At 36.6% G+C, this 25,754-nt stretch overlaps 4 protein-coding genes across 18 annotated transcripts in view; 2 read left to right on the top strand and 2 right to left on the bottom strand.

The window, feature by feature from the left end:
- Positions 1–16,674, top strand: part of Rdgb (retinal degeneration B) — a 35,588-nt gene extending 18,914 nt beyond the window's left edge. For 2 of the 11 annotated variants that reach the window (XM_077410997.1, XM_077410998.1), the window contains exons 8-21: positions 472–501; positions 1,138–1,242; positions 1,448–1,633; positions 1,819–1,981; positions 2,055–2,447; positions 2,630–2,901; positions 3,022–3,174; positions 3,380–3,642; positions 3,730–3,838; positions 4,056–4,212; positions 4,484–4,633; positions 5,078–5,258; positions 5,647–5,921; positions 11,701–16,674. In XM_077410997.1, coding sequence (XP_077267123.1) covers positions 472–501; positions 1,138–1,242; positions 1,448–1,633; positions 1,819–1,981; positions 2,055–2,447; positions 2,630–2,901; positions 3,022–3,174; positions 3,380–3,642; positions 3,730–3,838; positions 4,056–4,212; positions 4,484–4,633; positions 5,078–5,258; positions 5,647–5,921; positions 11,701–11,854 — 2,591 coding nt within the window. In that variant the 3' untranslated portion in view covers positions 11,855–16,674. Of the gene's footprint in view, positions 1–471; positions 502–1,137; positions 1,243–1,447; positions 1,634–1,818; positions 1,982–2,054; positions 2,448–2,629; positions 2,902–3,021; positions 3,175–3,379; positions 3,643–3,729; positions 3,839–4,055; positions 4,213–4,483; positions 4,634–5,077; positions 5,259–5,646; positions 5,926–7,034; positions 7,278–8,062; positions 8,279–11,700 lie in introns of those variants that run through there. The other 9 variants (XM_077411002.1, XM_077411001.1, XM_077411000.1 and 6 more) reach the window with 9 other exon arrangements.
- A 306-nt stretch (positions 16,675–16,980) lies between these two features.
- On the top strand, positions 16,981–20,310 carry LOC143900067 (deubiquitinase OTUD6B). Of its 3 annotated transcripts, XM_077411018.1 has the most exons (5): positions 16,998–17,632; positions 17,765–18,173; positions 18,309–18,528; positions 18,676–18,774; positions 18,844–20,310. In XM_077411018.1, exons 1-5 carry the CDS (start codon positions 17,563–17,565, stop codon positions 18,856–18,858), a joined length of 813 nt encoding a protein of 270 aa, XP_077267144.1. In that variant the 5' UTR covers positions 16,998–17,562; the 3' UTR covers positions 18,859–20,310. The 3 variants fall into 3 exon arrangements, with proteins under 3 accessions (XP_077267143.1, XP_077267144.1, XP_077267142.1); XM_077411017.1 differs by having other exon boundaries at positions 16,981–17,632; positions 17,801–18,173; positions 18,676–20,310; XM_077411016.1 differs by having other exon boundaries at positions 17,008–17,632; positions 18,676–20,310.
- A 258-nt stretch (positions 20,311–20,568) lies between these two features.
- Lysrs (Lysyl-tRNA synthetase) lies at positions 20,569–24,508 on the bottom strand. Of its 2 annotated transcripts, XM_077411014.1 has the most exons (9): positions 24,350–24,479; positions 23,930–24,133; positions 23,708–23,852; positions 22,660–23,109; positions 22,242–22,487; positions 21,725–22,147; positions 21,326–21,519; positions 21,025–21,187; positions 20,569–20,851 (listed from the first exon to the last, which is right to left on the bottom strand). In XM_077411014.1, the coding sequence occupies exons 2-9, from the start codon at positions 24,043–24,045 to the stop codon at positions 20,753–20,755; spliced, it is 1,836 nt and encodes a 611-aa protein (XP_077267140.1). In that variant the 5' UTR covers positions 24,046–24,133; positions 24,350–24,479; the 3' UTR covers positions 20,569–20,752. The 2 variants fall into 2 exon arrangements, with proteins under 2 accessions (XP_077267140.1, XP_077267141.1); XM_077411015.1 differs by lacking the exon at positions 23,930–24,133 and having other exon boundaries at positions 24,350–24,508.
- LOC143900069 (uncharacterized) overlaps positions 24,414–25,754 on the bottom strand; it is a 219,619-nt gene continuing 218,278 nt past the window's right edge. Inside the window, exon 4 of one of the 2 annotated variants that reach the window (XM_077411021.1) lies at positions 24,414–24,707. In XM_077411021.1, coding sequence (XP_077267147.1) covers positions 24,610–24,707 — 98 coding nt within the window. In that variant the 3' untranslated portion in view covers positions 24,414–24,609. The remainder of the gene's footprint in view (positions 24,708–25,754) is intronic. The other variant, XM_077411022.1, reaches the window with a different exon arrangement.

Raw genomic sequence — 25,754 nt, 5'->3', positions numbered from 1 at the left:
CATTATAAATGTCGAATCTGATCAGTTTAAACGAAAAGATATATTATTTAAAAGATAAATACCGAATATAATTCCAAAGAGTTCAAAGAGCCGTCGAATATTATTTATTCATTAATGTCGAAATTAATTAACATAGAATGAATAATAATCTTGAGAAAATTTTCAAGAAAATATCTATTGTAAATTATTTAAAGACGTCCTATTTGAAAATATTTAAACATGCCATTTAAGAGATTTTTGTATAGTATATATGTATAAATAATTCTCTTGTGAGATATTATTCTCTAAAATATTTTCTGTAATCTGATATTATAATGTCTTATAATGAAGCCCTTGCCAATTCTTGTGAATTATGCGAAAGAAGTGTGTCTTGCAACAATGCGTAGCTAACTCAAGTAGAAACAACAGCATGTGCTGCGTTTTTATGTGTAAAAACCTCTTTGTTTTTTATGTCGCACCCCCATACTGCAGCTGGGTTCATTATACCTGTTATACGCAAAGGTAGGATACGCAGAGTGATTAAATAATAAGCGAGATAAGTTGCGAGGCGAGAGAAAGGGAGGAGAAGAAAGAAAGAAAGAGAGAAAAAAAAGAAAGAGAGAGTTGTCATACATATGTCATCTGTGTATAATTAAAGAATGGCCTTTTAAAATAGATGCGATAAATCGAGCTGTTTGGCACATACAAAATTTGCATCTTTCGGCGTGACATGCGACTAAGATTAGACTCGAGCATGAAAATCCGCGAAAGGCTCACATGCGGCATGCGGCAGCATGGCTACGTAGTAAAGAGACTTAACTGATCTAGTGGCTAACGAAAATTAACTTAGTTCTGCATACGTTAGATAGAGTTTCACATAAGTATTGCATTAGACGGAGTAACACATGCAAAATGACCTCTATATAATCTAGAATTCGAATAATCTATAATTGCAATTGAGCTTCTATTTATACATCGCAAATTATTAGACAAATATTGTTATAAAATTATTTATTGTTTGTGAGATGCTCTCTTTGAAATATCGTATTTTATAATATCGATTCATATATTATTGCGAGTCATGTTTCAAAACATATATACGATTAATCGGGGAGAAAGCACATTGCATAAGCAGTGTTAACGTTTCTGATTACACAGAGGACTTTGAAGATAGCTCTTCATTAGCTAAATGGAGTTCTTTGGATCTTCTAGCAGAAGGGGAGGACACGACTGTGCGGACACCATCTGCGGCAAACGAGCAAGGTTAATATATATTTAAAAAAATATTTTTATAGCGCACATAAATGTAATAGTTATTATTAAGCTTACATCGCATTATTTTCTGTCTACTAAATAATTTTCATTTTCTGAAATGTGATAAAACATAGAACAAATTTAAATTATTAAATTCTTTTTTGTTCTTTTTTAACGTGAACGGTAACAATGGGGATGCTTCTCCTATTTTCAGAGGATACAATATTTTCGCCTTCGTATCTGCAACGTATCACCAATGAACGAAGCAGCAAGAGATTGCAGATCAGCACATCGGCCAGCATTGACATGTCGTGTCCAGCGTCCCCTCAACATTCTCCCACGCATCACCCATGCAAAATTACTGTTTTAATTATTGTGGTGCACGGTGGTAGTGTTTTAGGTAATTACCTTTGTCTAATTTATATAATTCGTAAGCTATTATTTTTTTTAAATTCAAGAAAGTTAACATTATAGATTTTTTATTTCGTACATAGTTGTATATATCCTTTATTACGTGGAAAGAATTGACCAAGAAAATCACTGTATCAGCATGTATCGAGCCAGAATCACATTTTTATATTCCAGACGCAAATGTCGATTTAACGGCAAAAAAATCAGACATTACGACATTCCGGGGAGCTTTTGAATCCGTCATGAGACAGCATTATCCTAGCATGGTCGGTCACGTATCCGTTAAATTCGTCGCCTGTCCTTCCATCTGCACCGAAGCCTTGGGAATTTTGTCGAGGTAATATCATCTATTTTTTACGTTTGAATGTAATCTACGGATCTTACTATAATCTTTTAATTTCATTGCGTAGTCTCAGCCCATACAGCTTCGACATGTCGCCTTCGTGCATAGACGCTCCGCAAGTAACGCACGACACTATCCCGATCGGCGCGATTCCACTGCTAGCGAGTTCGAGTTCCGAATATCAAGACGCAGTGTCGCGCGTGGTGACGAGTGCCAACCAAGTGTACCATGACTTTATCAAGAGTGATGAGGGTAAAGGTTTCAGCGGGCAGATCTGTTTTGTGGGCGACTCGGTGGGGTCGATCCTGTCCTATGACGTCCTGTGCAGGGCGACACAGCACTCGAGACACAGTAGCGAGAACAGTATTCTGGAAGGAAGCGGTCAGCAGGGCAATGATAACGGCGAAGACGGCAAACATTTGACCGCTCCATCTCCTAGAAGAAGATCTTCCGGCACGAGGTGAGCAATTATGATTATATCAATGACTCTTTTAAATGAAGCTAAGAAAATAAAATAAAAAGGGAAATTAATATATCGCGACCCGTTGTCAATTATTTACATTAAGCACAGTATGTTGCCAATAGAATTGACCTAAGACTAATAAAAATATTAATTGGTCTTTATTAACGTGTCGTTTGCAGTGACAAGCTAGATTTTGAAGTGGGTGACTTTTTTACGTTCGGTAGTCCGCTTGCATCAGTCCTCGCTTACAGAAAGATTGCCACGTCTAGCGACAGGAATAGTTTTATACCCAAACCGTTAGTCAACCAAATGTACAATCTGTTTCATCCTACGGATCCCATGGCCGCGAGATTGGAACCCTTGATCTCAGCAAGGTTTTCACTGATCACGCCGGTCAACATTGCCCGATATCAAAAGTATCCGCTTGGCAATGGCCAGCCTTATCACCTGCGTAAGTATATTAGGATTGCAAATAGGATTATGGAACATAGAAGTTATATTTTCCACTCTCCAAAATTTGTGGTAAAATTGGGAGAAAAAACATTTTAGTAGATTGTAAACTTGATTTCAGTGGAGACTATCCAGACCAATCCGCAACTGATTGTTGACGGATTGAATGTTCCCAATCTTCAAATGTCGCATTTAAGAAGATTATCCGATATATCACTTCAAAGTACAATGTCAGGCATTATCGACAATGTTCCTTTACAGGCAGTATCTGCCCGTAAGTAGAAATTATTTATTACACTGCCGTTTGTTTACTATACCTACAATTCAGAACTTAAAAGCTTGTTTAAAAGCTTTGAATTCCAAAATTAAATTTGCGATAGTTTTTCTAAGAAAGCGTCAATTTTTTGATCGAGAGAGTGAATTAGCCTACGTAATGTCAAGCATACCGAAGTAGTCCGAAGCTTATTATTTTGTTCCAGTGATGCAAAGGTGGTGGGGCACCAAAAGACTAGATTATGCGCTCTATTGTCCAGAGGGTCTCGCTAATTTTCCTACAAACGCCTTGCCGCATCTCTTCCACGCTAGTTATTGGGAGTCTTCGGACGTGATCGCGTTCATTTTGAGGCAATTGGGCAGATTCGATTTGCCATTGCTCGGCAACGAGGAAAAAGATCTCACTTGTTTCCGTCCAGGTCAACCCAGAGAAAAATGGAATAAAAAGCGTACCTCCGTTAAACTTAAGGTTTATTTCTTTATCAATTTAAATATAATATTTAATTGTCTGTTATTTAAAAATTTCTGTCGCGTTGCTCACATTGACATATTTCAGAATGTTGCTGCCAATCACAGAGCGAATGATGTCATCGTGAGGGAAGGTGCACCACAAGTATTAGTCGCTAGGTTTATGTACAGTCCTATTGATATGATAACTTTAACAGGTATAAATAAAATTAAGGAAAGAACTTTTCTAAAACTGATCTTTATAATAAGTGGTCTATTTAACCAATATCAAAATATAACAGTTAATTAATAACTTACTTAATTTATCATTTATTATTAATAATAATTTTATATATTGAAACGCGAATCGATATCGTAGTCGTTAAAAATATTATATTAAATGTAAGATGAAAAATATTTGTCATTACGTCGTAGGTGAGAAAGTGGATATCCATATTATGAAAAACGCACCGGCAGGCGAGTGGACATACATCTCTACTGAGGTAACTGACAAAAATGGTAGAATAATTTACAAAATACCAGATGACAAAGCGCTAGGTTACGGACTTTATCCAGTAAAGATGGTTGTAAGGTAATATATTTCTCTCTTTAAAATTTAAATAAATATTAATGTAAGTTATAATCCATGTAGATTAAAATTGTTGCTAATAATTAAAATAAATTATAATTAATATACTAATCGAGGAAAATTGAAATTAATATTTCACGTCATATGAATGAAAGTTAAAGTGTAGATGAATAAGTGAGAGTAATTAAGGATGTAATTAATATAAATTAGCTTTTTATTTAATGCTAAGAAAATATAAATTTCTAATACAAATGCTTGTTCAATCGCGTTCCAGGGGAGATCATACATCTGTAGATTTTTTCATGGCTGTGATACCGCCGAGAACTGAGTGCGTGGTTTTTAGCATAGATGGTTCTTTTGCCGCTAGTAGGTCGGTGAGTGGTAAAGATCCGAAAGTCTGGGCTGGTGCCGTCGACGTTGTGAGGTAATATATTATAAAGACGAATTAGAACGAATTTTGCGAATATTTTTTATCTGCGCGCGCGCGCGCGCGGAATGCAAAAATATTTAAAAAATAAAAAATTTTTCATATTATTCTTGCTTAACACTTTCTCGTTTTTATCACAAAGTTCTTTTTGTTGAATGTACATATAAGGTGTTCGTAGTTGGGTTAAATCTTTATTTTATTATTCAACGTAATTTGTACATATCATTAAGAAATGATTTTATTTACAAATATTTTCTGTGGCATTTCTTTATTTGAGATATTTTAATCTGAAAAATCGACTTGTTTAAACGAAAAGGTGCCACATAATTATATTTGGGAATCAGCTATAAAAATATATTCTATGACAAATGTACGTCTTTTTTTTTAAGCAAAAAGTTGATATTGTTAGGAAGTAAAATTCTTCTTTATTATTTCTTATAGGCATTGGCAGGAACTGGGTTACCTCATCATTTATATTACTGCGAGACCCGATATGCAACAGCAGACAGTAGTTTCCTGGCTGTCGCAGCATAATTTTCCTCACGGTCTTGTCTCATTTGCCGACGGCCTGTCCAGAGATCCGCTCGCTCACAAAGCCGCCTACTTGAATAAGCTTGTGAAGGTTTGTGCTTGCTAGGATTATACATATATTTAGAATGCACAGCTATATAACAATAGAACCAGATAAATCAATTAAATATTCATGGATGATCAATTCTCAGACAGCTAATACTTTCGTTTTCTAATCAACAAGCAAACCTACAAATCAATGTTTTGTTTATTTTGGATGGATGTTCGACTATAAAAATGTGTATTTTATACATCATACCGTCATAAGTACCTATATTTATTAATTTCAAAATTAATTTTTTATCCAAAGTTAAGAAAGTTCAATAATTCTTTTACATCTTGGAAATAATTCAGGTTAAATTATGATCAATTGCCTCGCATTTCTTCAATCTACACGCTACAATTTTGACAGCGAATTAATAATGATCAATTGGATGTAGGAGCACGGTATGATAATACATCAGGCGTACGGCAGCGAGAAAGACATTAACGTATATACGGCGATAAGCCTGAAACCGAGCCAGATCTTCATTATCGGCAAAGTATCCAAGAAGCATCAAGCTATGGCGACAATACTGTACGACGGGTATGCCGCTCATTTGAGCACGCTGCAGGTGCACGGGGGTTCGCGACCTGCTCAGGGCAACGCGCGCATGGTGATCCCCAGGGGTCAATTTGGCTTACCAGGACAGAATAGTTCCCTGCGTCGACGAAGGTGAGTTTTTCTAGCAATGCATTCTGGCAATATCGTAACAAAAGATCTTCCCACGCTTCTCGCTAAAGGATCAAATATCTTTCTTGCCGGATTCTGTTGTTCGTTACGCTGAAAGCGTTGTAGTTATGCATTTACTGTTGTACCGGAATCAATTGCACCTGTGGTTGTGGCTGTTAAATTTACAATTAAGAGTACCAATCACTTCTGCTTATTCTTACAACATTTAGTTTTTGATTATAATTTTTCCTCTTTACAATAATATGTAGATATTAGGAAGCTTTTCTGAAATATCGTTGCATTCGAATAGTACTATGTTGAAAACAGTATCAACTTGTAATAAATAATCTAATAATTCAATTTATTTTTTTCTACGTTCAACAGTTTATTGTAATTATAAGAAGAAGGAGAAAAATTCTGTCAAACTTGTGGCGATCTACGCCACTCACATAACACATCCGCGCGATAACGCGGCGGCATCTATATTACCAGTTGTTTGTTGTTCCTTGGCGCAGATACGCCTGACAGGAGTGATAGGAAGGAGCCTCGTAACCTGAGGAATTCCTGTCAGGCGTCTCTGCGCCAAGGAACAACAAACAACTGGTAATATAGATTCCGTCGAGTTATCGCGCGGATGTGTCATGTGAGTGGCGTAGATCGCCACAGAACTGTTCAAGAATGAAAAACTGTTTAGTTCGTTTTAACATTGGTGCAACTGACTTTCGAAGCTACAAGGGGAAGATGCAGACAGCATCTTTGCGAGAGCGAGTTTATCCTCTCAACCCTCTGTTGCTCAATTGCTTGAAATTGCTTTCAAACGCGACAATTTTGTCTTATTTCTTTCGCTCTGGGGGTAGTAATCGTTAAATTAATTGCTGGTTTGAATTGTCGGCTTAACAATCGTTTATGAAAATTTAAGAAGCTATCTGATGAACTCTTCAATCTTCCGGAAAATATGTGCTTTGAAAGGTTGCGCAAACGCGTTGCTGTAATTATATATTTAAATTAAAATTTATTCAATTTAATAACAAATAACGATAAAAATGACGCCGAATTTTTGACATTTGCCCAATTTGGCACGGACTACTCTTTATTGTATACCTTTATCACGGTCAGGCAAGAAAGGGTTGAGAAAGGACACCCTGTGCGGCGTTCGCGCGCGGGATTGCCATAGCTCTTCGGCTAGCGGCAAAATGTGTGTGTCCTTTGCGTGTGTGAAAACGAGCACCGGCTATGTTCCAGTAACGACACAGCGGTGAACTCCCCGGCACGCAACAGCGTCTACTTAAAGCGGAAAATCTACCTTACTCACATCTAACACACGCCTATAATCTACGTACAATTTACTTACTCACATTGGTAACTATCTAATAACCGTCTACTGCTTAATCGTCGTCATAGGCGCCGGCGGTGCGCGATAATCGTTTTTTCAGCTTACTCCAACCAATGAGTATTGCATTCTTAATTCTTTTGTTTAAAGCCTCTGGAGAGTCACGACTTTCTCGGTTTCGTTATAGTTGCAATCTTTATTAGAAAGGGAGAGAAATTGCAGTCCCTTGTCCAATCTTCATTTTGGACTGTTTTGAAGCTTACCGCTTGCTGTCGTTGTTATTGAATTCAACTCTCTCCACTAACTTGTTAAATTAATTAACTAAACAATTGATCCCCAAATCGGGAATGCGTCGGCGCCTATGCCCTCCGCTTTTCCCTAAATCTCTATCGCAGATATCGCAGCGCGATTTCTTACTGGTAGAAAGATCTTATACAAGATCGTGTTGTCTTTTCATTCACACGCGGAAACAGTGTGCATTTAACGATCGCGGAAATTGTCAGCGGCTTATATCGAGATCTATTAAGACGACGCGTCTGTACAGACGCGTCTGAATCGCATGGATCGTCATACGCGGGGAAGGACATCGAACGAGGAAGAGGAATAATTGCAGTCACAGAACGTTCGATTTTCGCGATTGCCAGGTCGGATCGACGTTTCGTAATCAACATTCCACTATTCCTCGCTTTCCCCTTACGATCGGATCTTTTTACCATTAACGCGCGCTGCACCGGCCCACGTCCTCACGCTGTCTATTAGTCAGTAAAGTGGAGACTCGCCGACCGAATTTCGCTGATCAGTCTCTTGATTGCAGGTACCTGCTATGAGGATATGTCGCGTTGTCTCAGCGTAGTTAAATTATCACACTTCTCTGTCTCTATCTCTCACTTGGCGAAAAAGCTGTTGTCGCCATACCTACGCTCGAACTCATTGTTTGCCTATCGGCTAGTACACAATGTCCAGGATCTGTGGTTAATCCGCTCTATGACCGCTCGCTAGATACGCCCGGCAAATAGAGTCGTTTTCGTAATCCTCCCCGAAACGAACCGGTCTCACTTTAGCGACGAAGGTAAACCGCCGTCTCACGTTTCGCTTGAAACTTGTTAGATGAGTGTTTTGTGTCATAGAATGCTAGATCCACCACCTAGACCACTTCGCGTTTTACGTGTCTCTCAACTGACGGGATTCTGACTTAATATCTTCTAATATTTTAATCCCAATTTAAATTGGGTCGCGGATTCAGAATAACTTATACGATTGGAGGATATTTTAACTGAATAATTAATACCCTTTTCTCAACTGGATTATTAAAATGTGGTCTATTTAATGCAAATAATTATTTAAAAATACAAGAATGAGTTTTTAATTTATTGTAATATATAAAGTATTAATTTTTTATCTAGTTTCATTAACATAATTTTATACATAATAACAGAGATTTAATTATGATACATAATTAATAGAATTTTTAAGTATCCATTCAAATCGCGTATAATTCAGGAAACATTAAAAATCTTGTAATCTTTCTTAAAAAAAAAATATAATTAATAAATTGATAAAATTAAAAGTTTTATTTTATAACAGAAAGCTTTAAGTTGTGAATCTCCACAATGTTTCATAAGTATTAAGATGTTGTAAGTATTAAAAATAAGTATAATTATTTTTTTGAAAGAAAAGAACATGATAGAATTTACGTAGAACATTTATCACGCTGCAGAGTTTACATAATAATCAAGTAAAATCGATAGATTCTGATTAGATTAGATATATAAGACATTTAATAGATGATCTCTCAGATGAAAGATTTCCTTGGTGGTAGATCAGGCTGAATCGTTGCTTGAAAAGACCACAGACAGCACGAATGGGGATGTGATAGATTTACAGAAGACACCATCAGTGCACGATTATAATATATGTGAATGTGCAAGTTCCGAGAACTCACGGATGTACCGTGTGATCTCTCTGTTTATTAGAGGCAAACGCCGCTCTTGTCATCCGATCATGCATACTTTGCTGTGCCAATCATGATACACGCGCGCTAACAATCTCGTCGCTCTGAGCGGTTCTGGTTCGTTCATAATATTGCATTCCATAGGTGGCGGAATTATGGGACAAACGATAGCATATACGCTAACGAGAAAGCGGTATCAAGAATTACTGAAAGAAAAAAAAGACTAACTGAAATGTAAGATCAGAATTCCGGCAACTGACAAGATCTTTTTTCTCTTGGCGTACTTGTAGAAACGAATCAATCGATTAATTAGAGAATTTTTTCCGCGCGAATTACATATTTCATTCCGCAGCTATTTTTTTGCTACCTCCATAGAGAGGAAAATCGTTTTGCCCTTTTCGCTTGTCTACTTATGGTTCTCTCCATAGTACTGGCAGCAAGTGCGAAGACTCGACGAGTTTGTAACATCAACTACCTACGTAATGTGTAGCTTACTAAATTTCCGTCTAACAAAACTATTTCACAGATGCCGACATCCCGCATGTGTAATCACAAATAGAAAAAAAATCTTTGTGATGGAAGCGGAAGAATCAAAGTCTATATAATTAATTTGTAATTATATATAGAGGAATATAAGGGAGACTGTGTGTGTGTGTAAAATTATAACTTTTTCTATAGTTGCAATTGTCTGCCAGAGCTATGCTATTTTAGGATCGAACAACAGAAACTTGGAGCTTGGACAGTACAGAATCGTCTCTCGCTTAGTTGATGAATGCTTAGTACCATGATCCCCCACGCCATTCAAGGACGACAAGATTTAAAATAATTGTCTCGCTGTCATCCACAGGGCGGACAGGTGTCTTCCGTCTACGCATCTGGTTCATTATCCATTAACGCTTTACAGATATGTCGCGTCACGCTTTTCCAGCAATGTGTACAATACCATGTGTAAAACACGCCGCTTTCCCACTGCGCTTGTTTTCATTCATCCGCTTTCAATGGCGATCTGTTTCACTCGCAAGCGAGTTTTACAAATTACGATACGAAGCACACTATTCTACACAGGATGCAGAGCGAAATATATAAAAATGGTCCATATGATATCTTTAGAATATTTTAAAAAATATTCTTTTCGTTTTGAAACTTTAATGAGCATCAACTGCAAATATTAAGAGCTACAAAATCTTAACGAGTTCTTGAGAAAAATCTAAAAAGTAATAATATTACTTTTCAATTAATTTATTTTTATATTTGTTTATTATTTGTTGTAAGGTTTAATTATATAGAAATATTTCATATTGAAAAAGTCAAGTAAATTAGGAAAGATACATAGTCTGTCTCGCTGCGTGTACACTTGGCGCGCGAGGCATTACCATGACATTTAATAAAATTTTTGCTGAGGAAAACTCTATTTTTTCAAATTCTTCAAAGAATTTGTTGTTTTATATATATATTTTTGCATCCTGTAGATATCTGTTGATGTTATCTATGTATAGGGTATCGAGAAATGATGTGTACATTATGTTACAACAACAACAACAATAACAACAACAACAACAACAACAACAGTAATGAATAATGTGCAAATGCAAGTGATCATTAATCGTTTTCAGGCTAAATATTAGAAAGGAGGGATAAATTATTGTGCATTGTTGTGCTTTCATCCAGACACGATAAGCGAATAAGAAAGATGTATCACTGCTGCTTCTTGCACACGTCGCACAGCACAGAAGCGGATTTGCATAATATACTGTCTGGAAAACAATCCAATTAATAATTTTATATGGCATTGCCGGATTGTCGTCACGTTTTTAATTCATACATTTTAAAACTATCTTCCAATTAACTTCCAATCGCTTTTCAACTAGCATCAGTCGATATTTTTCGATCCATTATTGTACATATGCTATTTTTACCGCATTCATGTAATAGATAAAATTTGCTCTTGAAAACTTGTTATTATAAAGAAGCTTCTGTTTCCAGGATTGATTTACAATTCATTTTTGTCGCACATTTGATAGATTTTAATTAGATGTGCGAATAGTTTCGAGAATGCAATATACGATGTCCATCGCAGTAATCGCATTTTGCGTGCTGTCAGTCGTGCTGATTCGAATGACAGTGCGCCGAATGCGCCAACGATAAATCACTCATCAAGATAACTTTGGGACGCTTTAGGTCCTTTCTTCCCAATGCAATGTCGAAGTTATAAGAGTAAAATTCAATGTGTCTAATTGAAAATGCATTTTTTATATAATTGAATATTACATAATATAATTTAGGATAATATAAAATATTGAATATTTATATAAACTATTCTAATAAGAATATATGTATACATATTTATATGTATTTAGTCCTACTTAACTTTGACATCTAAAAAAAATTAATCTGATATGAAATTCATCTCTCTATATGGGAAGGATTGAGCTTGCTAAACGTTCTTCGGTTATCTCGAGAAGAAAGCTTACGACTGTTTATTGACTATTGCCGAACGGCAGCTCTTTTAGGACGGCGAAACGTGCGATCTCGCAGCCACCCTTGGGCAAGACATCCTTCCCGTTGGAACGATCAACGAGCGTGGGCCCATCCGTCACGCCTGCATCATCGGCATCAGCCAGCGTTCATCAATCAGCAACAACCGAGAAACTCTGACGATTTGTACGCTGCCGCTCGTTCTTCGAATCGCGGCGGTAGCTCGTGAAGGAAGGACACGATTCTTGGTTCCGTATCCGGTAGTTCTTTTATTCCGTAGATCATTATATTTTGTGATGATCTTATAAATTTTTACGCCGTGTATTCATAATTCACAACAGTCTCGCAGATATCTCATATTATAGATCTTTTACTGTCCTATAGATGACGTACATAAGTGTTGTTGTCTCATTTCGTTGTACCTCATATCGTAAATCTCCTTGATCTATTTTCGCAGATTTATATGTATTTATAGATAGGTATTTTATAGGTACTTTAGCCTTCTCGATCTTGAATATTTTTAGTTTCGCACGCGGAGTGCTAGTTCTCAATGATCTTTGGAATCACCTCGTGTTTATTCGTTTTACATTATACCATGTGTTTTAGATCCCAAAAATTCGAGCCTCAATTAAAAAATTTTGAGACTCGGGAATTGACAATTAAATGAAGAAATTAGCGTGTACGAGTCGTGCGCAGATGAACAAAGCGTAAATTATTTATCACTCTAAAAATTTTTCATCTAACTTTTGGGGTATTTCGATGGTTTATTTATACATATTTATCATTTTTAGTCTATACATTTTAGTTAAAATATACATTATAAATCAAAACAAACATTAGGCTAGCAAAAATAGTGACTATAAATGTTATTTATATCCGTGGATTAAATATTTGGTTAATTACAAGATATCCTGCATATGGATGTAACAACGTATAATCTCATTTTTAAATCGTACTTTATTGCTGTAACACATTTTATCTTATATTATTAAGTTACATAAAAGTCATAGTGCAAACACACGTCGGCTAAAGGTACAAACACCTATATATTTGGTTATTTTAATAATGTCCTGTTTGTCAAAGTATAAATAATATTAGACGTTCGTTTTTTTCTTTATAATGTACATCTCAACCAAGACCTAAAGATGATCAAAATAAATGACAGAAGCGTCTTAGGAAATCAGACAGAAAATTTTTAGACTGACAATTTACGTTCATTTATCTGCGTATGGCTCTATATGATAATTTATTTATTTCTCAATCTGATCTTACCGAGCTTTCGTTATATATATATAGTATATATATATATATATATATACAATAATTGTAATATATATATACAGTAATTGTATATATATATATATATATATATATATATATATATACAAATTTTTAATTCTACAATCATGTATCTTACAATTAGTTTGAATCCTTGTACAGCTCCTACTACACTACTTCTGTTATACAAACTAGCACGTCTCTCGTATTATTCCAATAAATAAAATTTTGTTTATATGAAAAAAGATATCCAATATTTATCTTTTATATACTTTGTGTCATTTTTATACTGCAATTTATCAGTAATCTTATTGTACACTTATAGATACTTATCTATTCTAAGTACATTCTTTCTCTTGATACGTGAATGATGAAAGAAAAAATATGATGAATTAAAATATCAATGGAATTTTGTTTAACGGAATAATACGCCGAGAATGAGAACTTGTTGAAACTGTTACCTGAGTCTCCCTGTTGTTATTAAGGAGAAGTATAACGTAATGTTATCTGTGACGCTTAGAGATAATTAGCGTAAGAACTGTTAGTACTCTACTCATTGCCAAATGTTAATATAGAGACGTAATACGTAATGCTCTGCAAAGTCCGCGTCAAGTTCTTTCAGGGCTATTTCTTCGCGTGAGAGACTCATATCGCTGGCAAGAAAGACAGTCGTAAAATAAAGGACATTCTTAGTAACACTTATTTAATTACTAGAAGAAGATGTTACTTGACTTACGCGATTTTATTCATTTAACTTTACAGTTTTATTCATTCTAAGAAGATTTAATATTCTATAACGAATATCATTTACCCATGAGAGAGAGAGAGAGAGAGAGAGAGAGAGAGAGAGAGAGAGAGAGAGAGAGAGAGAGAGAGAGAGAGAGAGAGAGAGAGAGAGAGAGAGAGAGAGAGAGAGAGAGAGAGAGAGAGAACACAAACATACTGAGAATATATATATTTTATATATATTATTTATATATATTTATTATCAAATTAGCTGACAGGGCATATATATATAATCCGTATATGATTTGTACTTGAAGAAAATGATACAAGACAATATTAATGCGGTAATTTGAAAAATGACAGTGCAATTATTTAGACAAGAACACGATAATGAGTGAGGTAAAAATAATAATTTGAGAAATAAGAAGAAAATCTTTTTAAATCTCATGTTGTCTCTAATAGACGACGCTAATAGACTTGTCCTTTCTAAATCTTTTTTTACGACACGGTAAATCAGGAATATTCTTGAAAATAACCGAGAGAACTATTCGGATTTACAATTAGTTGAGAAAGTCGGAAACGTATCGTATTTACATATAAGACGAAGCATCGATGTCTAAATTATTATAGACGCGCGCGCGCGACGCATACACAAGCGGTACAAAGCTAACTTCTTTCTTATTACATAGTCGCGTAAAGCTGTAGCTAGCGATGTGAATACGTTAGAGATGTTGTGTAAATAAATTACATTATCCGTGGATAAATGTTAGCCGAAGATCGAGATCATATTTACATGACTGGCTGCTAGATGCTTCGTCGATGATAGGGAAGCGTGCCAAGGGAAGTGTGCGAGTCCGAGCTGAGATGAATTGATGCCGATTCCCGATATGGAATTCCATTACCCCGACTCTATCCGCAGATCTTTTATTATTAGGGAGAATTTTCGAGTTTCGCGGCGATCATTTACCACAGAAAGGAAAGGGAAAGATTCGTCTTAGTTCTGAATCGCACCGATATGAATAGGAGAGACATAATCAACGGTGTTTCATTACGCTTAAGTCTATCACAATCAATGTTAGAAAGTGGCAAAATTTTTTCTACAGGCGCGATTCGCTATACACGGTGTTCCGAGTCTTGTATCGGAATACCGAAAGTGTTCTACGCTGTTGATCACGCTGTGTTTGATCTTTTTCATAGCAAAAATTAACGATTAATCCTCTATGTTCTATAATCCTTCTATTTTCAAGATTACGAAATATATGCATATCTTTTAATCTCGATCATTAAGTCTTAGATTAAGCTATCGTTTTAATTCGTAATTAAAGATTTTAAAGGTTTTAAAGATTTTAAAGGTATTTTTATACATTTTAAGTTTATTATTCGAGATTAATATCGTAGAGATTAACATTGATAGATAGCAAAAGAGAAATTCAAGTTTTTCATTCAAGTTTCAAGTTACGTTACATATAAATGACAGATTAAAATTAAAGACACAAGAGATAATACCCTGACCTGACCTTTGTCACTCTCGGGACACCCTGTAGAACGGAATCAAGCGCGACGAGGGTGACGGAGATTAATTTGTTGCCGTCGTATGTTTCTCGATGATCCGTCGTGTTAATCTCCCGATCCTGAAACAAGGAAGCATTACGTATTGCTCAAACTGCTATACTAGCTGTGGTGCTTGCACTACGCAAGTTAACATTATCATTAATATTGACTGTTTGTATTGTTGTAATATGGCATGAGAATATAGTTCTATATTATACAGATGTCTACATATATATATATATAAATATTAAATGAGAAAAATATGTATACATATACAAGTTACAAACTTGGAGATATATATACGCGAATGCATATATACATTTATGTACGTGTGTGCGTGTGTATATACATAATATGTATATATGCATTCCTGCGAGGTGTCCGCGGAGTCCTACGTCTCTCGGATGGGGGAATTTTCATTTCGATTCAGCTGTTGCGCTTTTCGGGAAATTTTACATCGTTCGCAGAGAAAAAACCTTCCAAAGTTCTGATCCAAAATAACTTGTTATTGCGATCGACGACGCGAAACGAAGAGGAGAGACATCGAAGCGAGATCAATTTAAAATCGTTCGCGTCAACGATACTATAATACGGGCTTTTTTTTCTAATGTTACGACAATTGTGACTAAGATTACTTATTACTGATAATCGAGATTAGTTATTTTATTAAGTAGCGCTAAATGATTCTAAACAATTAGCTTGTAATCGAGTCAATCGCTTACGGTTAAGGCTATACAGATCGGTTACACAGATAGACGTGCTGTAAAGTTAACGGTAAGGTTTTTTAATAATCATTAAAATTGGACTGTAGTAAAAACTAGTCAGCCGTGACTAAAGATAATATATAGCGCAACGCGTAGCTAATTAGGGTTCTTTTATTATTATTGTCAGTCCTGTCGACAAAGCGGACGATTTTAGAGTTTGGCGAGAAGAAAAGACAAAGAGGTGGGACTGAATCGCTTGCGCAAAGTTCAACTCTAAAAGCAGCCCCCCTGCCTGAGACTCACGACTCGGCGGACGCTCCGTAGATTATACGTAAGCGACTGCAAGAGATATTTTACTTATACTATATACTATATTGGAGACGGACGATCATATTGTACTGATGAGCGGTAATGAGAATTATATTTTTTATTAGTGACGTAACGTAAAATGACATATTGTAATAAACTAACCGGAGAAATCATTGTTTTGTATTACGCGCTCTCGCTCTAGTGTGTAACAATTGTTTTATATATACATATATGTATATAATGTTGACGATCACAGTTCGGCTCGGCTTCCCTCCCTCCCGCCCCCTTTCCAATCCCCGAGACCGACCTGCCGCAGCGAGGGGCACCCCGTTTCTTTTCCTATAGTTGAGGGAGATAATGGAGATGAGACGCTTAGCGGACAAAACTGTATTCCACTTCCTTCATTGGATATTAATAAATGATAAATCTATATATTTCTCGTTTCTTTTTTACCGCTCGTTTCCTTTAACACGTGTGTCTCGCACGCGAACCTCGTATGCTTTTGCATTCTCTATCACAGAGAGATATATCGTCATAATAATATATATATTGTAAGAGCTATAGATTTCGAAGATTTTCGAGAATGTTAAATTATGATTTTACATATGCTTTAATGTAGAATTTAAAAAAATTGGTTTTAAAAGCTGTTCAAAATTTTTTAGACTTTAATTTATTGTCCTTTTTTTAGATTAGGTCGTTTTGTGCTCCTGCTTTCTATAATTCCTATTTAATTCCTGATTTAATTTGTTAATTGATGATAGAATTTTGTTTATAATAAAATTTCTGTCATTTCTGATCACATAATTCATAAGTCATAACTCATCATCGTCTCTGATCTAATTTTTACTTTTCCACGTGCCAAACAACAAAAAGCTACAATTCTGTCCAAACAAACAAAATACTACGGGTACCACAAGACAAACACCGATTAAAATAATCAGAGTTTAGTCGAAGTTACCGCGAGCGTCAGCGATGGAGCGAGCTCGGACGGATTTACCAAGCCAAGTTCAGGCTCCAGGCTCTAGTGCGTCATTCGTTCATGACGTCAGTTATTTCTGCGGATCAATGACGTAACGGTAAACGATTGGTTAGCGCGCGTTGACGTTTATCACGTGGCGCGTTTCCTCTCCTCTGTGCTGCCCTGTCAGCGTCACTCAGCGTCACTAGCGTCAGCGAGAAACGGGGCGCCGAGCGGTCCAGCTTCCTGTTCTCCGTAACAACGCGGATCCGGCGGATCGTGTTCCCGCGCGACCCGCGACCCGCGACCAGAATATTGCTCACGGCAGGCCATAGAGGTCTAGAGGTTATATTTAAATTAAAATGGCAGAGGCGGCGTTGACGGAGGAAGAACTAATGCAGAAGCATAAAAAGGAACGAAAGGAATTGCAAGGTATTCAGATAATCACGGTTTCCTTTAGCTTTGTTTTTTAATACGTTTTTGTAACCTCGGTCGTTTTTCGATTTGTGAGGTTAAAGTCTTTGCGCAACGTGGGGCGCCTAATCTTTTTTTTCTTGATCGTAGCGCAAATACAGATCTTGAAGAAATCTATTTGTAAAGGAGACAAGAAGAAGAAGAAAGAGATCACGGATGAGATAGGGCGCTTAGAGGAGAGCTTGGAGAAACGTCACGTGGAAGAGCTGAACACATGGAGACTGGCTAATGTTACGCTGAACGACAAACAAACAGAGCCTGTAGAAGCAAATGAAGAAATTAGTAAAGACAATTGCTCGGAACAGTCGGCACATAGGGTCTCCAAAGCGCAGAAGAGACGGGAGAAGAAAGCAAACGCGGAGAAAGAACGCAATCAGAAGATCATTGAACAGGAAGCGCTTAACGTCTTCGGCAAAAGGAATGTCGAGATAGAAGCCATAAAGAAGATCCTTTCTGAGCGCGACTTAATGATCTACGAAATTCCCAGCGACGGTCACTGGTAAAGATCGTAAACTATATAGCCTTATTTATTTGTTAAAAAAAGAGGAACGATAGAATGCATCACAATTTACATTGTTTGAGCTTTGTTTGTCCAAACATAATGTCCAAATTTTTTTTTTTTTTTTTTTTTTAGCTTGTATAACGCAGTGGCACATCAGCTGAAGATAAACGGAGAGACGCCTCTTAGCCTGCACGATCTCAGAACAAAGACTGCTGACTATTTGAGAGAAAATATGAATGACTTTTTGCCATTTCTTTCCAATCCTGATTCCGATGATCTATTGACACCTGACGAGTATGAAAAGTATTGCAACGATGTGGCTGAAACTAGTGCTTGGGGCGGCGCAGTTGAGGTAAATACCATGTTGTAGACTCGTAGGCTGCGCACAATGTGACTATAAGTCAATTAATTCTGTAATTATTTCCTCTCTGGTCCATGAACTGTTAACGTAACGCATCATTTTTTTTCTTATAGATCATTTCATTGTGTTTTCTTACAGTTGCAGGTATTATCGCGTATACTGAAATGCCCAATAGAAGTCATACAAGCTACAGGAGCTCCCTACATCATTGGAGACGACTACAGCAATGGCAAAAAGGTAATATTGACCTATCATCGACATATGTATGAGTTAGGCGCTCACTACAATTCTGTTACGAAACTTCAGGATGAAGAGAGCTGATAAAGGATTTTTTTAGACTTTATTTCTATTTTATTACAACAGTCTTCATCTTTTATTATTGATTATTGATCGATGGGTTAATCGTGATGAATTAAGCATGTTTCAATTTACGAACATGTTTTGCCAGTCAATAAACTAATTTATATTTCGTGTGAAAAATTTAATATAAACTTTCAGATAGTATAAAATATTTTTATCGATAAGTATACATGAAAATATTGAAAAAGCTGCCAGCAGAATATTTAATCTTCCGACGAGAAATGCATTTCTAAACTTTACATTATTGTGATGATTATTAATGATAAAATGTTTATAAAAGAAATTCTTCAAATGTGTACAGTGACTGTTAAAGGATTCAATGTAAAATTTAATTAGTTTTTCTATAAATAAAAAAATCATATGCTACTTTAAATACGTAATAAAAATATATTATTGATCAGATGTAATCTTAATGGTCACACACATTTTAGGAGTTCTTTTTTACAGTCACTAGTTAGTTAAAAATACGAGATACATATCAATGAATCATCAGAAAATGTATTTTCTTGGTCATTCAAACTAGTTTACTGACTTATATTTTGATGTGCACATTTAGAGCTAAACACGACTGAAAGTTCTGTATAAATCCTACGAAAACAGATTTTTTGTAGGTTTATAGGGTACATTTTTATTGTATATTTAATAAACATAATCACATCCTAAAGTTCTGTATACTGCAAACGTGTGCTTCATCATATCGAAACTTGGGATTTAACACAGATCAAGGAAACGGTTCTTAATATATCAGACACTATTGTGTTTGTGATCTTCCTGTATTAAATGGGCTTCAGGTAGTCATATTTAGCGCTAGACGTGCGATGGGAATGTGGACTATAGAGTGTTTAGATATATTTACTCAAATATATCAGTACAGACCATTATAAATATTTCGGCGAGTTAGACGTGAGCCGATTTAAAGCTCTTGTGTTATTATAGTGATTAAATTTAGAATTATATTTATTTTCCAAATGGATATCAGACAATATAAACATGCTGCCAGCAAATATGCAAATACTTATAAGATTCAATGTTCTTTGGCTCGTTCCAAGGGTTGAGGTATGAATATTACTCTCTCATTGCGCATATACTATCCGTGTTCATTGGTAGCTGTCACGTTTCGAAATTCCAAGCGGCTATCAAATCTAAGTACGTCTATGACGAGTGTCCGAAATTGTGTTTCGAAATTATACTCGGACAATAGAATAAATTAGCGATGTAATTTGATTTAGATTGAGAAAGGATAAGACTGTAAGAGTACTTCTTTAACTCATCTCAACTCGTGAGAATCAACTTTGGTCCTTAACTTTTCGAACAAGTAGGCTTTCGAACCATGTAGCTTATTAATTCGTATCTTGGAACGACAGTGAGCCAAGTATTTTAGAGTCTTGAACGCAGCTCAGTATACGCAAGTGTTCCTTACTTGCAAAAATTTTTAACTCTGTGGATTTTGTATGTCACTTCAATAATAGTTTGATTAACAATCTTGTGATTTCGATCGTTTATCCATGTGATAAAGAATATAAAAATGGCTTGTAATCATGATGTTAGACAAGGGACACTATTATATACAATGACACTGTTCTCGTATGTTTTGTAAATACATATATGTATATTTGATCGCATGTGTAATGGATGTGTTGTAGTCGGGTTGTATCAAATAAATATAATACATATAGAAAAAAACACCGTTTGTATAATTTATTTTCATATTTGACTTTTTTAATAATTTAAAAATAAAAAGTATTTTTCTTGTAAGCCGATTATCGATTAAAAAAAAATAAATTTTATACTTCAAAATTTCGAAATACAAATCATTAATTTTATATTTATATATAGCTTTTAAATAATTTTAACTTTATTTTTCTGCACTATCGTTTGACGCTTTGTCATCTTCAGTAACTTCCTTGTTTTTATTCGGATCGTCCGGTTTCATTTGAGGGAAAAACAACACTTCCTGCAAAGATCAAAGAACCGTACATTTTTACGATATCCGTAGTCTTTCTTATAAATTTCCTCACATATAAAATAATTTAGTTATGGACAAATAAATTAATTTCATAAAATCTTGATTTTCTATCTCGAACGCTTTAGAAGATATGATGTTACATATTTAGTTTATATACTCACTTTAATATTATTCGAGTCGGTGAGGAACATTGTTAATCGGTCAATACCCATTCCCCAACCAGCTGTTGGCGGCAAACCGTATTCCAAAGCTGTGCAGAAATTGTCGTCAACCAATTGTGCTTCCTCGTCACCCGCTGCTTTATCCTTTGCCTGCTGCTCGAACCTGTATGCACATTTAAAATATTCAAATTTGTAAAATGATCGTAAAATTGAATGAATCACTAATTCACGAATAACTTAATTTTTCAAAACATACCGATATTACTGATACCAATTTTTAACAAAAAGTTCAATTTTCTACCTTTCTCTCTGAACGACTGGATCGTTCAGTTCGGTGTACGCATTACAAATTTCCTTTTTCATAACAAATAACTCGAATCGTTCAGTAAGGCCTTTCTCGGATCGATGCCATTTCGCCAATGGAGACATTACTTGTGGATGATCAATGATGTAGGTGGGATTGATACACGTCTCCTCGATAAACTCCCCAACGAGCTATTCCACAAAAGATATTCCGATTTAGAGTAGCTGATATTATTGTGTGTAAATGGAAGATACAAATGTCTTAACATACATATTTCTACAATTTTTTTCACATTTGGTTATACGTACAGAATATCGTTGATTAAAATTACTGGACTAAAAAATGTCAAGTTTAAAAAGTCATTAGGTGTTTCATAAAGTTCGATCTATGTCTTACCTTGTCTAGTAACCTCGCCGATGTCCTAGGTGGAGGACACTCGATCTCGTGTTTCTCACAAAGATCGCTAAGGAACTTATTTGCTATTGGCGTATTAAGCTGATCGGCTTCAGGTAGTTTGACCTGCAGAACCTCTTCCAACTTCTTCATCATCGAGATGCGCTTGAAAGGCGGCTCGAAGTCGATCTCATATGCTTTGCCCTCCGGTCCGTCCGGATGGTACTCTATCTTGTAAGTCCCATGTATGGCCTTCACCATGCCGGACACCATGTTCTCCGTGATCTCCATCAGGTCATTGTAATCGGCATATGCCATGTAGAATTCACAGGTGGTGAACTCGGGATTGTGAGTCATGTCGATGCCCTCGTTCCTGAATTGCCTACCGATCTCATATACTCTGTCGATTCCACCGACGACCAACATCTATTAAATGTTTACGGTACTGTTGTGTTTTAATTTTTTCTCTTATTCTAGAAATAAATTTATTTTAGACTCGAGGAATAAAACAATTTGATACCTTGTGATACAACTCCGGAGCGATTCTCATGAACAAGTCCATATTGAGTTCGTTATGATGGGTAACAAAGGGTTTGGCGGTCGCACCTCCAGCGATCATATTCATCATAGGAGTCTCGACTTCTAAGAAACCCATACCGTCAAGAAATTTGCGCATATAAGCGATTATTTTTGCGCGTGTATGAAAGATTTCTCGAACTTTATCGTTTAATATAAGGTCCAGGTATCGCTGCCGGAATCTCGTTTCCTGGTTGCGTACAAAAGCGTTTAACGCAACTTGCGCAATATATTCACACAATATATTTACATAACATTGCACGTTGTACACTAGTTATATGGAATTATTATATAACGATTCTAATATCCCCCCCCCCCAATATGCTCAAATCATCGCATTTTTCTGCGAATTTACTTCTCACCTTGTCCTTCAGACCAAAGTAGAGATGTGGCAACATATGTAAACACGGGCTCAGAAGGGAAATAGAGAGTGGTAGGATCGAGAATTCGCCCTTATGGCTCTTCGCGGGCTTGCCGACGACGCCTATGATATCACCTCTCTTAATCTTTGCAGTGTCCGCTACAAACCTCTCCTCATTCACATACAATCTCGCGTTGGCCATCACTTGCACTTTGACACCTTCCCCACGAAGATCATAAAATATCAGCTTAGTGCCGGATTCTCGAATGGAGTGGACGCGTCCGGCGATGTGGTGTATCGTATCCTCAAGTATTTCACCGTCCTTTACCGTATCCCTAAACTTCTCGATGAACTCCTCGAGAGAGATCGATACATGAAACTTGTGAGGGTAAGGATCGTCATTGATAGCTTTGAGTTGACTGACCCAATTCGACCGGAGCTTAAAATATTCCTGTAAGCAATACATTCTATAATAAATCTTTGATATAATTAGCTCAAGATTTAATAAGAAAATTGATCTTGCATAATATAAGATTTCAAGAATCTAGAATATTACTTGTACGATACCAAAAACTGAACTGCTGAATCATAAAAAATCCAAGAAGTAATCGCTAGATAAAAGGACTTTTAGTCTTTTGCAAGCTTTTCTTGAGACAAGTTCATCCTAATATAAATCGCACTCCTGGAAGAATACTGTCACAACTCAAAAAATTTCCATTTTGAGTTAAGCCTATAAAAACTACGCCTAAAATGTCACCTACGTGCTACAATATCACAAGTCTGTATGCCAAATTCGCTGCACGGGGCAGAAGCGTCGTTATTCTTTTAAACTAGTTACATTGCAATCGCTGGATAGTACATACAAGTTTCATTATAACAAGCTATCGTAATTGTAACTGTGATAGTTATCTTGCAATTAAAAAAATTGAATTAAATTTGTTTTTCTTCTCTCCTGAAAATGGTGAATTTTTGAGTTGTGACGGTATTCTTCCAGCGATGCAAAATTTCACCCCGCATAAATTTCTATGCGATAAGACTTCGACATTTACATTCGGACTAATCTCCTCCTCCTTGATATCCTTCTTCGCAGAGACATCCTTCTTTGGCTGAGCTGCCGCTGCAAGCGTCCTGGCCTGCTCCTTTTCGGCTTTCTCCTTGGCCTTCTGCTCGGCTTTGAGACGCCTTTTCAGCTCGCTGCAATCAGGACATCGTCTCAGCTCATCTCTCTCAGTGCACAGGCTGCATTGTGTATCGAGTGATTCATTACGCACTTCGTGGCGAACCGACGCGGAAACGTCTGACGCAACTTCGTCCCGTGACACGCCAACCAGGTTCGCACTGCTGGCCGCGCGACGACGTCGCGAGCACTGGTTAACGTACCGAACATAATTGTTGCGCAACGCTGTCCCCGGGATTAGATTTTACCCACGTGACGCGCTCATCGGCGCTTAGATTTTTCCACGAGATATCGGTATCTGCGAGAAAATGCGAGCCATGTAGGGAGCAATGTGCAAGACCGCGTGGCGACGTGCCCACATGTGTGTGTCGGACTTTTCTCCTTTTTAGGTTAGGTCGCCCACGAGGGGGAAGTCGCGCGTCGCGAGCGGCCAGGGCGAGCCGAGCGAAGGGCGTCACGGCGAATATCCTACGGACACGACGATATATTGTTCGACGTCGCGCACTTTACTTACTTTTTCGACAGTTTCTCGCTCATGACGTCCACCATGATGGCAAGCTGCCGTGGAAAAGATCGTGATCGTCGCCGCCGACGTCGTTCACACCGTCCGCGTCCGCTGGGTCCGCACCGTTGCGTTGGTCAGACTGCACATCACATAAGTAGTACACATGACTACACGCGATTCGCGAAACGAGAGACGCTTCAGCTTTCAGGTTTCTCGATTGAGGTGCGTCCACTGCGTCCAGTGCGTCCTGTAAAGTCCCGTTCTCGCTGTCAGCGATTGCGGTGGATCGGAACGAAATTTCCGCAGGAAGCTGTTAAGTGTTTCGGATTGTTGTCATCATTGTGCACGATCGATCGTGCGGATTGATCTTCAAACGAGATTAAAGACGAATTATAAAGACCGACCGGTGACCGGTATTCCATAGATAGCTCCTTGTATATTTTAGATCGTTTTAAATCTGGCCTTGAAACATGTCTAGCTAATGAAAAGGTCGTATATATATAACCTCCCGAAATCATATTTCGAACGATCTTGAATGTAAGATCGAATTCCGCGTTCCTAAAGAGAATATTTCTTACATATATGGGATACGCGAGATAGATTTTCTTTTCAGATATATTCTCATTCAGTCTTTCAGGAATCCAAATTTCACGCAAGAAGATCGCAAGCGCCTCTTCCTTATATTGTATAATTTAATTCAGAATTTTTTACGTTTTTTTTATATATTTTATTCACGTTTCCCGAGTTTTTCATTGAAGATTTAGAAGACTTTTAAAGGCTTATTTCTTTTTTAATAAAATGCTTATCATAAAATTTAATTAAGCCTGATATATAACTTTGAAAGCAATCAAACTTCGGTTAATTTAATTCTACATGAAGCAATTCAACGGCAGAATTTCTCTCATGGCAAGATTTCTATATATAAATCCATTTGTCCTAATTTTTAATTTTCCTTTCCACCACGGTAAAAAAAAACTTGGCTGTATTAATTAATTGGAAATCTGGTAGATTCAGCCAGAAAGATACGAGATGATCGAATTAAATAATTATGTCTATATCAAATATTCAAGCTACTAAAATATCCGATATAATCTATTTTACATACGGCTTGTTGGTACAACCAAAACATTTATTTTTTTCAGTGATGTGTTAAGCAACAAAATATTGATTTCATTTACGTTAACGAAATAATATAAATATTACTCGGTAAATTAAGCGCGGATCAAGTTAATCGGAATTTGCGATTAAAATCAATCATGCAGGTATTCATAATCCGATCTTATAAGATCATCTTAACTCTTAAATGCGCAGCTTTGCATATATGGCAAAACGACTTTTCGATGCTCCGCGTATTTCCCTTGTGAAGTTTGAAAACGCGCGGCGGGCTTCGCACTGGTAAAGAGCCTTAATTCTC

This window comes from Temnothorax americanus, unplaced genomic scaffold, assembly GCF_048541705.1.
Source record: "Temnothorax americanus isolate GAGA-0224 unplaced genomic scaffold, ASM4854170v1 Scaffold3, whole genome shotgun sequence".
Lineage (NCBI taxonomy): Eukaryota > Metazoa > Arthropoda > Insecta > Hymenoptera > Formicidae > Temnothorax > Temnothorax americanus.
The sequence above is the reverse complement of the archived record's forward strand: the minus strand, read 5'-3'. Positions and strand labels throughout refer to the sequence as shown.

Excerpts from the sequence above, each read along its gene's own strand:
- LOC143900067 (XM_077411016.1), top strand. The coding sequence starts at position 17,563 with ATGGCAGAGGCGGCGTTGACGGAGGAAGAACTAATGCAGAAGCATAAA. Across the intron at positions 18,174-18,308 it reads ATTCCCAGCGACGGTCACTG|CTTGTATAACGCAGTGGCAC; the intron begins GTAAAGATCGTA and ends TTTTTTTTTTAG. Across the intron at positions 18,529-18,675 it reads CTTGGGGCGGCGCAGTTGAG|TTGCAGGTATTATCGCGTAT; the intron begins GTAAATACCATG and ends GTTTTCTTACAG.
- Lysrs (XM_077411014.1), bottom strand. The coding sequence starts at position 24,045 with ATGTTCGGTACGTTAACCAGTGCTCGCGACGTCGTCGCGCGGCCAGCA. Across the intron at positions 23,110-23,707 it reads AGGAGGAGATTAGTCCGAAT|GAATATTTTAAGCTCCGGTC; the intron begins GTAAATGTCGAA and ends TATTGCTTACAG. Across the intron at positions 22,488-22,659 it reads ACTTTGGTCTGAAGGACAAG|GAAACGAGATTCCGGCAGCG; the intron begins GTGAGAAGTAAA and ends GTACGCAACCAG.